General features: G+C 41.1%; 1 protein-coding gene across 2 annotated transcripts in view; it reads left to right on the forward strand.

The window, feature by feature from the left end:
* Positions 1 to 14,655, forward strand: part of igsf3 (immunoglobulin superfamily, member 3) — a 370,516-nt gene that overhangs the window by 199,257 nt on the left and 156,604 nt on the right. For both annotated transcript variants that reach the window (XM_061879134.1, XM_061879135.1), the window contains exon 3: positions 8,190 to 8,609. In XM_061879134.1, coding sequence (XP_061735118.1) covers positions 8,190 to 8,609 — 420 coding nt within the window. The remainder of the gene's footprint in view (positions 1 to 8,189; positions 8,610 to 14,655) is intronic.

The following is a 14,655-nucleotide window of genomic DNA, read 5'->3' on the forward strand; positions in this document are numbered from 1 at the left end:
TGCGGGAGGCAGCATGTAGGTAAAAAGGTATCCAACACTTAAACTAAAATTAAACAAAAGGCGCGTGCCGCTAAGAAAAGGCATTGAAGCAAAACAAAACTAAAACCGAACTGGCTGTAAAGTAAACAAAAACAGAATGCTGGACGACAGCAAAAACTTACAGTGTGCGGAGCAGACGGCGTCCACAAAGTACATCCGTACATGGCATGACAATCAACAATGTCCGCACAACTTAAATAGTCTTGATTGTAAAAACAAAGCACGTGCGATGAATAGCATTCAAGGAGGAAATGAAACTGCTACAGGAAAATACCAACAAAAGAAGAAAAGCCACCAAAATAGGAGCGCAAGTCACACAGGAAAACACCGAAAAAACTCAAAATAAGTTACGGCTTGATAGTACACCTACATAGAGACAAGAGCTATTGCGAGAACAATTTTTTTTGTCAATATCGGCTACTGAGTTTAATTTTTTTAAATGTTTTCTGCTATTGGTGCGCCTCAGAATTTTTTCGATGAAAAAAATGTGTTTTGGCTCAAAAAAGGTTGAAAAACACTGACTTATCGTGTTAAGCAATGCCAGCTAAGATTTATCTGAGAGCCAGATGGAGTCATCAAAAGAGCCACATCTGGCTCTAGAGCCATAGGTTCCCTACCCCCTGCCCTAACCAAATAACTTTAAATTAAGTCTTTCTTACTTAGAAAATGTTCCCCTAGTATCCAAATAACTCTTGAATTAAGTCTCTGTTACTTAGAATATGTTCCTCATACTAAAGTGTTACCAAAAACATATAAGTTGTATAAATATACCGTATTTTTCAGACTATAAGTCACAGTTTTTTTCATAGTTTGACCGGGGGTGCGACTTCTACTCAGGTGCGACTTATGTCCGTAAAATATCAAATAATATTATTTAGCTCATTCACGTAAGAGACTAGATGTATAAGATTTCATGGGATTTATCGATTAGGAGTGACAGATTGTTTGGTAAACGTATAGCATGTTCTATATGTTATAGTTATTTGAATGACTCTTACCATAATATGTTACGTTAACATACCAGGCACCTTCTCAGTTGGTTAGTTATGCCTCATATAACACACACTTATTCAGCCTGTTGTTCACTATTCTTTATTTTAAATTGCCTTTCAAATGTTTATTCTTGGTGTTGGGTTTTATCAAAGAAATTCACCCAAAAAATGCGACTTATACTCCAGTGCGACTTATATATGTTTTTTTCCTTTTTTATTATGCATTTTCGGCTGGTGCGACTTATAGTCCGGAAAATACGGTAACCGTCAAGAATTTGAAAAAATAAAATAATTTTTCATTAAAGATGGGTTCGTTGAATGCGCATACGAAACTAGTGGGGTTTGGTACCTCCAACAAGGTTAAGAACCACTGGTCTATGGAGATATAAAAGCACTGAAGTAAAATTATTTATGGTCGCCATGGTAACACCACATACGCAATTCCCCTTTTTTCACAAGTCAGCGAACCATCACTGGCATTTTAAAGCTGTTATTTCCAGGCGGTATTGTTACATATCGGGGCTTAAGAAGCCATCCAAAGCTCTCAGCTTCTCCCTCCTCTGTTAATTTGTTGTCACGCCATCTTAAATTGTCTGCATTAAACACAGAACACGACGCTATGTTCCATCATCACGTCCGCGCATGTACGTGTGCAATCATACCTTCAAGCTCATACGTGTGGGTTATTCCGTCCTTGGGTTTTTGCTACATCCTGGAGGCTATACTGAATGCATCTCGTTCTCATGACCTTCCATGTTAATCCATGTATAAAATTCCAGGGGGCGTGTGCTGGTGTGAGATGTCAACAAGTTCAACCCATAATAAATATTGTGTGAAAGTTATATTTGGAACAGGATATAGTGTAAAGCGTTGATCGCGAGCTACCAGTTGATTGCAGAAGGTGTGTCCGTCGTTTGCCGGGCTTTAATAAAAACAACACCAATATGACGGCACCCGAGGATGTTGTAAGATGATGCCTGGCTGCTGTGATGAGGTGGCGACTTGTCCAGGGTGTACCCCACCTTTCGCCCGAATGCAGCTGAGATAGGCTCCAGTACCCCCCGCGACCCTGAACGGAACAAGCGGTAGAAAATGGATGGATGCATGGCTGGCTGCTGCTAGCTATTATGAAGAAGAATAAACACCCTTATTTTATTTCAAAACTCCCTTTCGCCAAACACCTGCTGTCAAAAGTCTAAAGACCAATCACACAGTTCCTGCCTTCACAATAAAAGTGCTGCCCCATCCTGCCTGCGTTAACAGACCGCTCTCAGACCATCAGCGCTAACAAGCTACGGAGTTAGCATCCAAACTATTTATTTGGAGCACATCGCTCCTGTTTTAGCCTCCCTCCACCGGCTGCCTGTGTCTTTTAGAGTCTAATTTAAAATGATCTTACTCGTTTTTAAATCCTTACATGGTCTTCAATCAATCAATCAATGTTTACTTATATAGCCCTAAATCACTAGTGTCTCAAAGGGCTGCACAAACCACTACGGCATCCTCGGTAAGACGGCAAGAAATCTGCGTTCAAAGGAGTCCGGCTTATTAGTGATTCCCAAAGCCCAAAAAAAGTCTGCGGGCTATAGAGCGTTTTCATTTCGGGCTCCAGTACTCAGTTCGAGATGCCACCTCAGTAGAAGCATTTAAGTCTCACCTTAAAACTCATTTGTATACTCTAGCCTTTAAATAGACTCCCTTTTTAGACCAGTTGATCTGCCGTTTCTTTTCTTTTTCTTCTATGTCCCACTCTCCTTTGTGGAGGGGGTCCGATCCGGTGGCCATGTACTGCTTGCCTGTGTATCGGCTGGGGACATCTCTGCGCTGCTGATCCGCCTCCGCTTGGGATGGTTTCCTGCTGGCTCCGCTGTGAACGGGACTCTCGCTGCTGTGTTGGATCCGCTTTGGACTGGACTCTCGCGACTGTGTTGGATCCATTATGGATCGAACTTTCACAGTATCATGTTAGACCCACTCGACATCCATTGCTTTCCTCCTCTCCAAGGTTCTCATAGTCATCATTGTCACCGAAGTCCCACTGGGTCATTATTGTCACCGATGTCCCACTGGGTGTGAGTTTTCCTTGCCCTTATGTGGGCCTTGTCTTGCCCCACCTTACCTCTCTGAGCTCTCCAGGATCAGCTGATCAGCTGATCCTGGAGGTCCCCAAAGCCTTCTCTGTTGCGGGTTCCGAACTCTGGAACGATCTCCCTCTCCATGTGAGACAGGCCCCTTCTTTGGCTATTTTTAAGACCCTTCTTAAAACCCTTTTTTATTCACTGGCTTTTAACCCAGCATGAGACTTTAAACTGTTTTTAACTGCTTTTTTATCTAACACATTGTTCTTAGGGTAATTTGTATTTGCTATTTCAATGTGTTTTTTACTTCTGTTTTAAATGTTGTTTTTTTTTGAGTCTGTCCTTTGCCTTTATTTCTTTGTGGTGTACAGCCCTTTGTTTTTCAACTGTGGTTGTTTTTAAAGGGCTTTTTAAATAAAGTTGGTGTGGTATGGTATTTCAAAGTGTATAAAAAACGAGTATTGGAACTGGAAAAATAAGAAGCTAAAAATAACAAATATTTTCATGTGGAATTGGAAAGAAAGCATTAATTTTCCCCCTCCACAATGTAAATTCAAAGATGTGACCCTCTTTATTGTATTCTTCAAAAAAGAAAATAATCTGTATGCCTGTAGCATTTTTGTATTTTAATTAACACCTTATCAGGTTCAAACACCAAACAATCAAAGACCTACTGAAATTAGATTTTCTTATTTAAACGGGGATAGCAGGTTAATTCTATGTGTCATACTTGATCATTTGGCGATATTGCCATATTTTTGCTGAAAGGATTTAGTAGAGAACATCCACGATAAAGTTCGCAACTTTTGGTCGCTAATAAAAGTCTTGCCTTTACCGGAAGTAGCAAACGATGACGTCACCGGTGTGAGGGCTCCTCACATCCTCACATTGTTTATAATGTGAGCCTCCAGCAGAAAGAGCTATTAGGACTGAGAAAGCGACAATTTCCCCATTAATTTGAGTGGGGATGAAAGATTTGTGGATGAGGAAATTTAGAGTGAAGCCCTAGAAAAAAAAAAAGGCGAGGACAAGTGAGCGATTCAGATGTTTTTAGACACATTTACCAGGATAATTCTGGGAAATCCCTTATTCTGCCTATTGTTTTGCTAGTGTTCTAGTGAGTTAAAGAGTACCTTAAAGTCGGAGAGGTGTGGCCACGGTTGTTTTGACGCCAGAGTCTTTGAGAGAAGTCACGTCAGCAGGACGACACTGGCTTCGCTGATCTCCGGTAACAGGCGACTTATTTCCACAGTTTTCTCACCGAAAACTGCCGGTTGACATGTAGTCGGGATCCATGTTCGCTTGACTGCTTCACCTCCGGGATTTTTAAACAAGGAAACACCGTGTGTTTGTGTGGCTAAAGGCTAAAAGCTTCCCACCTCCATCTTTCTACTTTGACTTCTCCATTATTAATTGAAGAAATTGCAAAAAATTCAGCAACACAGAAGTCCAAAATACTGTGTAATTATGCGATGAAAAGAGATGACTATTAGCCGTAAGTGGTGCTGAGCTAATATGTCCCCTCCAACCAATAACGTCACAAACACGCGTCATAATCGCGTATTAATTCCGCAACGTTTTCAACAGGAAACTCCGCGGGAAATTTAAAATTGTTATTTAGTAAACTAAACCGGCCGTATTGGCTTGTGTTGCAATGTTAAGATTTCATCATTGATATATAAACTATCAGACTGTGTGGTCGGTAGTAGTGGGTTTCAGTAGGCCTTTAAACGAGATGAGAAGCAAGGAATCAGGCAGATTTTGCTCATGAGGAGAAACGTTTGGGGCTGCACACTCAGTGTACAGTCTCCCACCACGCTCTGAGGGACAGTCCCTTGGGCTCCTCTATTTATTCAGGAGTTCCCTAGTTAACATCACTGAGGCTGCCTGTAAAGGGAGGGGGTCACACATATCATGCAAAACAGCTTTGGTACGTACAATACGTGACGGAATGTGCTGGGGGGGCTAATGATTGCCTTGTCTCTGCTTAGTCTGCGTGCTGTCGCCTTATCTTCGTTGAGGTCCTGGTACATCCTTGGCTGTTAGCGGGCTAAAACAAAGAAAACATCTGCGGCGAGAACCACCCCTCATATGCCGTGGAAAATAATAAGTTGTGTGCCCTTGCACAAAGCAGAAAAGAGCACAATAGACAATGACTATTGCAACGGCCTTTAAGCATAAGAGTTGTGTGATAACATATATAATTATTCTAACACACCTGTTCACAAAAACATGTTTATATGTATGTCTGTGCAGTCGTGGTCAACATAATGTCATGGCTGTCTTGAGTTTCCAATAATTTCTACAACTCTTTTATTTTTTTGTGATAGAGTGATTGGAGCACATACTTGTTGGTCACAAAAAACATTCATGAAGTTTGGTTCTTTTATGAATTTATTATGGGTCTACTGAAAATGTGACTAAATATGCTGGGTCAAAAGTATACATACAGCTATGTAAATATTTGGTTAAATGTCCGTTGGCAAGTTTCACTGCAATAAGGCGCTTTTGGTAGCCATCCACAATGTTCTGGTTGAGTTTTTGACCACTCCTCTTGACCAAATTGGTGCAGTTCAGCTAAATTTGTTGGTTTTCTGACAGGGACTTGTTTCTTCAACATTGTCCACACGTTTACATCAGGACTTTAGGAAGGCCATTCTAAAACCTTAATTCTAGCCTGAGTTAGCCATTCCTTTACCACGTTTGATGTGTGTTTGGAGTCATTGTCCTGTTGGAACACCCAACTGCGCCCAAGACCCAACCGCCGGGCTGATGATTTCAGGGCCTTGACTTTGACACCCCCGATCTAAAGGATGCAAATATTGTATGAATTTTTTTTTTTTCATTTTAAAGGAAGAGTATTGCAGATTGGAAAATTCCAAATGTAAAGTTGTTTATGGGTATGTTTGCTATCTGTACCTTGTATGCTCTTTTAATGCAAATGCTTTGAAAATATGCATTTAATTCTTACTATACTTTACAAGTTTTAAACAAATTAATGACTTACAGTTGAAAAACAAGTTTAAATATGTGCCTGGATTACATTCTGACTACAAACTTGCATTTTTAACCAAATATAGGGGTATCTTCTTAAGCTTTTTTTTTCTTTGCAAGTAAGTGATAACCTGTGATTAATCATGATTAATAAAAGCTCAAGTGTGTGAATAATCAGAATACAAAAATGAATTCCTTGACAACCCTAATAAGTACCGTATTTTTCGGACTATAAATCGCAGTTTTTTTTTCATAGTTTGGCCGGGGGTGCGACTTATACTCAGGAGCGACTTATGTGTGAAATTATTAATACATTACCGTAAAATATCAAATAATATTATTTAGCTCATTCACGTAAGAGACTAGAGGTATACGATTTGATGGGATTTAGCAATTAGGAGTGACAGATTGTTTGGTAAACGTATAGCATATTTTATATGTTGTAGTTATTTGAATGACTCTTACCATAATATGTTAGGTTAACATACCAGGCACCTTCCCAGTTGGTTATTTTTGCATCATATAACGTATACTTATTCAGCCTGTTGTTCACTATTCTTTATTTATTTTAAATTGCCTTTCAAATGTCTATTCTTGGTGTTGGGTTTTATCAAATAAATTTCCCCATAAAATGGGATTTATACTCCAGTGCGACTTATATATGTTTTTTTTCCCTTCCTTATTACGGATTTTCGGCAGGTGTGACTAGGGATCCCCCGATCCAGGTTTTTGCACTTCCGATCCAATACCGATATTGTTTTTGCACTTCCGATCCGATACCGATACTGGCCTATTCGAGCATGTATTAAAGTTTAAAGTTATTTAGCCTACTTAGTTGTCAAATTCATGCTGAAAAGGATTTTTAGTACTCTTGATAACAACTAGACAGCTGAATTAGGTGAGTTTGAATAATACACAATAGTTGGTATTAAAGATAAACACACAATATCAAAAATTATACATGACATCATTAAACGGTAAAAATGTGAACAGTTTTAAGTGCAAATAATGCTGTAAACATTATTAAAAAAAAGCAAAACACACAAACAACCTGAGTGGGATAAAATGTCTATAACTCAACATCAATACTTGCTCTTGAACAAGTGTAAACTTTAAAAAAAATATCTACATACTCCCTTCAATTGTTTGCCCCAGTCAGGGGGGCAAACATTTGATGTCCAAGCATAATAGGGAGATTCTTTCTAACAAAGACGAGCACTTCAAGATGCTCAGGTGTCAGCCTGCTCCTGTGTTCATCTATGATGAGTGCTAAAAAGCCTCTCACTAATGTCTTACAACTTTACCACCACACTTGACTTTATTTTGGCATGTTTTGCACTCCACCTCTTCATCTTTTTCGTTTTGTTGGGTAAAATAATCCCACACAGCTGACATTTTTACCGTAACGTTTAATTCACACAGCCGTCTGAACGGTTGGAACGCAGACATGTGGATGTTTTGAAGATGTTCTGGAAAATGCGGAACGGGGTTTAGGGAGTAGCAGAAGAGTGGAATGTATTATTTAAATCGGTGCGTTGGAAAACACGAACCAAAGTTTTTTTTAAAACTGGATCTGGATTAGCATTTTCCCATGCCTTGCCGATACGCATTTTTTGGCAAATATCGGCGGCCGATCCGATCCAAATATCGGATCGGGACAACCCTAGGTGTGATTAATACTCCAAAAAATACGGTATATGTGTGTGCGCGTGATCACCTCAACTTGGTCATTTGACAAGTAGCTGGCTTGCTGAAAAGTGTGGTCACGCCTGCCGTTAAGAGTAAATCACCATCAGTATTAGATTATGATGGCTACTTATCTACCATATGTATTTCTTTGCAGCAAGAGTCGACATAAACCCTAATTTATTACAGCATCACGGTGTTTCTTTATGGACTGTGAGAGAAATGTCTCATTTAAACCTGGAACTCCTCAGCACACTTCATTTGTATACTACAACGTGAAACGTGGTTTATTTGTACCTCAACAAATCATCTTTACAAATTTCAGACATAACAGCCTCTCTCTCCAATTATCGCCTGCTTCCAATTAACGCCCCCATTTTTCTTTTCTCCCCTCCTGCAGTTATTGCTGACTCCCTCACAGTAACGGCTCCAGCCCAGACTCTTTCCAAAGTGGAAGGCGACACACTACAACTCACTTGTGAAGTGTCCAGGACCACAATGCAACACACACACTTGTCCGTTGGTTGGTATCTGAAAGCCCCGGATGACACGACAGCCCCGCCACAGGAGCTGCTCACCCTTTCCAAAGACTTTGTTTTACGGTCCGGGGGTCCGTACCGGCAGAGGATGGCAGCGGGGGACCTCAGGCTGGACAAAACCAGCGCCACATCCTATCGACTGACCATCCACAAGCTGCAGCCGGTGGACCAGGGCCTGCTCTATTGCCAGGCGGCCGAGTGGATCCAGGACAGCGATGGCAGCTGGTTTGCCATGACCCGCAAGCAGAGCGACAAGACTCAGCTCCGCGTTCAGCCCACTGGTGAGTGTAGTGCAGATTTGCTTTCAAAGACTATAGACGCAGATGCGCATCAACCATGTGGGCCGGCTTCCGATGATTGCGGATCAGCCTCTCGCGCTAAGCTCATTAGCTTCCTTAAAAGGGCTTATTCAACCTACAGAGACGTCCCACTGGTGTGTTAGGATTGCTTTGACGAGCAACGCTACAAGCACAGTCTAGGATAGCGTAAACAGTTCTAAGACAGTGCAAGGCTGCACGGCAGGTGTTCTTCTGTTGTCTCTTCACGTTCACGTTGGATGCAGATTTGTATTTATGGCCCAAAACACAGCTGAGATAGGCTCCAGCAAACTCCTGCAACCCTGAAATGGACAAGCGGGAGGTAAGTTACATGCAAATTAGTACCTTATTGGCTCTTAATTAGTCATTATTAAGTACTTATTAATGCCTTATTCTGCATGGCCTTATTATACAACCACTAAGCTATTAACTAAGAGTCTGCCCTCAATAACCTCAGAATTATTGCTTATTAGTACTACTACTATTACAAGAGTGTCCGCCCTGAGATCGGTAGGTCGTGAGTTCAAATCCGGGCCGAGTCATACCAAAGACTATAAAAATGTCACCCATTACCTCCCTGCTTGGCACTCAGCATTAAGGGTTGGAATTGGGGGTTAAATCACCATAAATGATTCCCGGGCGCTGCACCGCTGCTGCTCACTGCCCCCCTCACCTCCCAGGGGGTAATCAAGGGTGATGGGTCAAATGCAGAGAATAATTTCGCCACATCTGGTATGTGTGTGACAATCATTGATACTTTAACGTTAACTTTAACTTTAAGTAAGGAAGTTGTTGTATATAATACCACTTACTGAATATGGACTGTTCTTGCATAACAAAACACAATACTACAATAACCCGATCTCGAGATGTCCGATAATGTCAGACTGCCGATATTTTCGACCGATAAATGCTTTAAAACTGTAATATCAGAAACTATCGTTATCGGTTTCAAAGTTATCTATATACCGAATTTTTCGGTCTATAAGTCACATTTTTTTTTTGTAGTTTGGCCGGAGGTGAAACTTGCTATAAAAAATGTGTATATATATATATATATATATATATATATTATTTTTTATTTTTTTGGTTTGGCCGGGTCTCACCCCCCGCTGGACTGTGGAGAAGACTGCGACTTATAGTCCGAAAAATACGGTATTTGTGTCAAAAAGTAAAGTTCCCGCTGTGTACACGGACGTGGGGAGAAGTACAGAGCGCTAATAAACCTTTAAGGCACTGCCTTTGCGTGCCAGCCCAGTAATATCTATGGCCTTTCACACACACAAATTAATGGTCAACAGCCATACAGGTCACACTGAGGGTGGCCGTATAAACAACATTAACACTGTTACAAATATGCGCCACACTGAACCCACACTAAATACGAATGACACATTTCGGGAGAACATCCGCACCGTAACACAGCATAAACACAACAGAACGAATACCCAAAACCCTTTGCAGCACTAACTCTTCCAGGATGGTACAATATACACCCCTCCACCCCCCTCAACCCCGCCCACCTCAACCTCCTCATGCTCTCTTAGGGAACACATGTCTCCCAAATTCCAAGCTGCTGTTTTGAGGCATGTTAAAAAAAAATAATGCACTTTGTGACTTCATTAATAAATATGGCAGTGCCATGTTGTTTTTTTTTTTGTAACTTGAGTTGATTTATTTTGGAAAACCTTGTTTCATTGTTTAATGCATTACAACAAAATTAGGCATAATAATGTGTTGATTCCACGACTGTATATATCAGAATCGGTAATTAAGAGTTGGACAATATCGGAAAATCGGATATCGGCAAAAAAGCCAATATCGGACATCTTTAACCCTAACCTTAACCCTAAGTCTTTGTTTCTTACAATATGTTTCCCTTGTGTCCAAACAACTCTAAATTAAGTCTTTGTCATTTAGAATATGCTTAAGTGTTAGTAAATGTATTTATAACATTTTTTAAGGGTTATGTTTCTAGTGTCTAAAGTCGGATCGTAACGTTTTAGCAAATTTACGTTAAACATTCGGAACTGAAACGGTTTGGCAATCAGCAACTCTGATCCCAACCCAAACAACTTAAGGTCCAAATGTAGAACATTAATCCAAGCAAATATGTTGTATGCACTTGGCGTCAAATGCATCTCATTAATTATGTGAGGATCGAAGTTGTGGGCCAGCAGGTGTCTGTTGTCAAAGCCTTCTGGGTGGTATTTTGCCTTTCTTGAAGAAAAAAAAACTATGTTTATGTTGTTTCTAGCTGTTGGAAACTTTCAAAACATGAAAAGGATTTCAGGGCGAAAGAGTGCAAGATTTTACGAAAGACCACAAGTTCGTAGTGATCACTTTGTTAAAGGTTTGTTTGATGTACTTTAAATGTTTATTATTTCCCACTTAGATATATAGATAGATAGTACTTTATTGATTCCTTTAGGGGATTTCCCTCAGGAAAATTAAATTGAGATCGAATTTAAAAAGTGAATAAGGGGGGTATAAATGGCAATAAAATACAACATAACAATAAAAATAAAAAGCAACAATAAGAATAAAAATAAAACAGTAAACATAAGAATATAACAAAAGAAACTATGCAGTAATGACCATGTTATGAAAATGTATTGCTCTGTTAATTGCGCTGTCTTTTGTTGCAGTTTATTTCAGTGTTGTTATTGTTTTGCGTCCCCTGTCATCCTAGTACCTTCCTGCCCCCAGAGAGGAGTTGTACAATCTGATGGCGTGTGGGACAAATTAGTTTTTTAGTCTATTAGTCCTGCACTTGGGAGCACTGAACAGGCTCCTCTGTCTACTGATAACAGTATGCAGAGGGTGACTGGCATCATCCATGATGCTCACTAGGTTTTCCACAGTAGCAGCCTTAGGCCCCTTCTACACTAAGCCGGATAAGGTTATCCAGGGTAAATCCCACCTAATCTTATCCCTGTCCACACACACACACAATGGTCGTTTAAGACCCCCTCCGCCCCTCCGTCCGCCGGCGCAACATGACCTAGTACGCATGCGTGGAAAATATCATAGTCATAGTCACCTCCAGTGTTGCTTTTTGTGCAAGTTCCATCCATCCATCCATTTCTACCGCTTATTCAATTTTGGGTTCGCGGGGGGCGCTGGCGCCTATCTCAGCTACAATCGGGCGGAAGGCAGGGTACACCCTGGACAAGTCGCCACCTTATCGCAGGGCCAACACAGATAGACAGACAACATTCACACTCACATTCACACACTAGGGCCAATTTAGTGTTGCCAATCAACCTATCCCCATGTCTTTGGAAGTGGGAGGAAGCCGGAGTACCCGGACGGAACCCACGCATTCACGGGGAGAACATGCAAACTCCTCACAGAAAGATCCCGTGCCTGGATTTGAACCCAGGACTGCAGGAGCTTCGTATTGTGAGGCAGACGCACTAACCCCTCTTCCACCGTGAAGCCCTTTTGTGCAAGTTCTTAAATTAAATATAACTTTTCTGAACAATATCCAGTGTTGTGGTATTTCAATTAACTGGTATCCAGTGTTGCTGTTGGGCCTTATAGTAGTGAATCACACCTGAGCCATCATACATTAATCAAATCTTTATTAGACACGTAAACAATGGGATAAAGAACATTTTACATCAATCAATCTAAGGATCTAGATATCTGGTCAGGACACTCCTCACTCTTTTACCTTCACCTTCATTGTCCATTCCTTTTTGGTGACTTTTGATGGCCAGGTAATACGAAGCACACCCTACCTTTTTTATCACATCCATGAGACTCTCCTTCGACAAATGGACAAAGTAGAATCACTGCTAACCTGGACATTTTAAAGTTATTTTGCCGTCTGAGAAGTGTTGTATCCCAAATAGCTGCAATCGCTTTCTCTTAAGATATTCATGTGTGATTTCCACAAGCATCTGTACATGTAGAAGGAGAAACACGGGCATGTCTGGATGACTAGCCTCCATTTTTCCAGTGGTTTTTATGAAGCTGGCTGTGGCGCGTTCTTTCTCATGTCACTTCCTATGTGGGGCGCGGTCTTTCTGACTTTACTTCCTTTCCGAACTCAGTTGGTAAACGATCGATAAGTACGTACAGAGCTGAGAGCCGGAGATTCAAGAGATTCACGGCGCACTTACCCGTGTAAAAAAATTATCCAAGGAGGGTTACCTTAAACGATGGTTTAGTGTGGCTGAAACGGGGCTTGGGCTAAATAGTTATGGGGTTATCCGGCTTAGCGTAGACATGGCCTTAGTTCGAAACAGCACATTACGAAATAAAAGTAAATGCCAAAAAAGAGAGGACTTGAATGTGTGCCCTGAGGAAGACTTCAGTTATGTAAACTCCTAGTTTGGTTCCAATATTCTATGTTTGCTAGAAAGGTGAATGCAAATATTAGCCAATGTGCAGTGTTTTCCCCAGAAAATGTGTTAGTTAAGGTGGTATCTCTACAGGCGGAAGGGGGTGGCGGGTGTAAGGGACAGTGTAATTTGACCTGTCGCCACAACTCTAGTTACCTGAGATACTAAGTATGTCATTTTTTGACTTAGTAAATATTGACTCACTAAAACAAAATAATGACCAAGTTAAATTGATGACTTACTGTAAATAAGCGTTTGCAATAAGTGTCTGAAAAAGAGTTAAAAGTGGGGCCACATGCTGACATATGCTCAACTCATCATGTTTTATTTATTACAGCATTAGGGAAGCCTGTAGTTGATTTTTATTATGTAACTGTTATATTTTTATCAACATGTGATAGCAGGGACCCTGCCATTCCAAACTAGGCTGCAACATTACTAATGATTCATGTAAGTACTCGGTGGTCTAGTGGTCAGTGTGTCCGTCCTGAGTAGGCTGTGAGTTCAATCCCCAGCCGAGTCATACCAAAGACTATAGAAAGAAAAAAAATGGGACCCATTACCTCCCTGCTTGGCACTCACCATCAAGGGTTGGAATTGGGGGTTAAATCACCATAAATGATTCCCGGGCACGGCACCACTGCTGCCCACTGCTCCCCTCGCTTTCCAGCGGGTGATCAAGGCGATGGGTCAAATGCAGAGGACAAATTTCACCACACCTAATGTGTGTGACAATCATTGGTACTTTAACTTTAACTATAGCTGAAAAAAATAGTACAATAGCAATAGGAGAGACTATTCATCCATGAACACCATGGAGTTCATGTAGGCTTCATGATGCACTTACATTATTATATCAACTATCTGAGACAGAAACTCTTCATTTAACATAATGTCCTTTTTTGCTGCTTCAAACAGCTCAATCAACACAGAAAAAGGTAAAGTGAAATAACTTTGTTATTGTAGGTCAACAATGCTTGTCTTTCTCTCAGACAGAAAGGGCTTTGCTGTCCGTAACACACACACACACCGCAAAATGAGCTAACGTTAAGCTCACATTAAGCTAAAAGCTAATTAATCTTCACCTCAAGGACTGCGAGCGAGCTGAGCTGCCGTTTATTTTTCTAGAATGTCAACAGGCTCATAGCAATCATAGTGGGGAGAGTCCGCTGCATTATGCTCACCTGCTGAACAACTTTCTGCTCACTCAACGGTCTTTTCTTTTTGCCTGTGCCGTGAGCATTGACTCCATGCGCTCTGAATATGCACTGCTGATTGGCTGTTACCGCTCTGTGTGTAACCAATCATATGGTTCTGTGGGTGGGACAATGCTGGGTGCTGCAGAGGCAGAATCTAAGCCGAGCAGCTTGTTAAGACTTTAGTTTAGGCGGTGGCTCTTTGTTGTTAAGTGGCCGCATTAGCAACAAAGCGCTGTGGGAAACCCTGCTGTGTACAGTGGTCCAAGTTCCTCTATTTAACAGTTGCACTCTAGTGTTTTAAGAAAATTGCTGCACAAATGTTTCTTCTTTGTTTTGAAGTGAACTCTGGGGACGGTATGGTGTCATTCCCAAGCCGAATGTGGCCCCCAGTCTTTCAGTTTAAAAGCCCTGCTGTAGACGTTGGGAGAAGCTTTGTTCAATGTGGACCTTCCACAGTAG

This window comes from Nerophis ophidion, linkage group LG19 (genome assembly GCF_033978795.1).
Source record: "Nerophis ophidion isolate RoL-2023_Sa linkage group LG19, RoL_Noph_v1.0, whole genome shotgun sequence".
Lineage (NCBI taxonomy): Eukaryota > Metazoa > Chordata > Actinopteri > Syngnathiformes > Syngnathidae > Nerophis > Nerophis ophidion.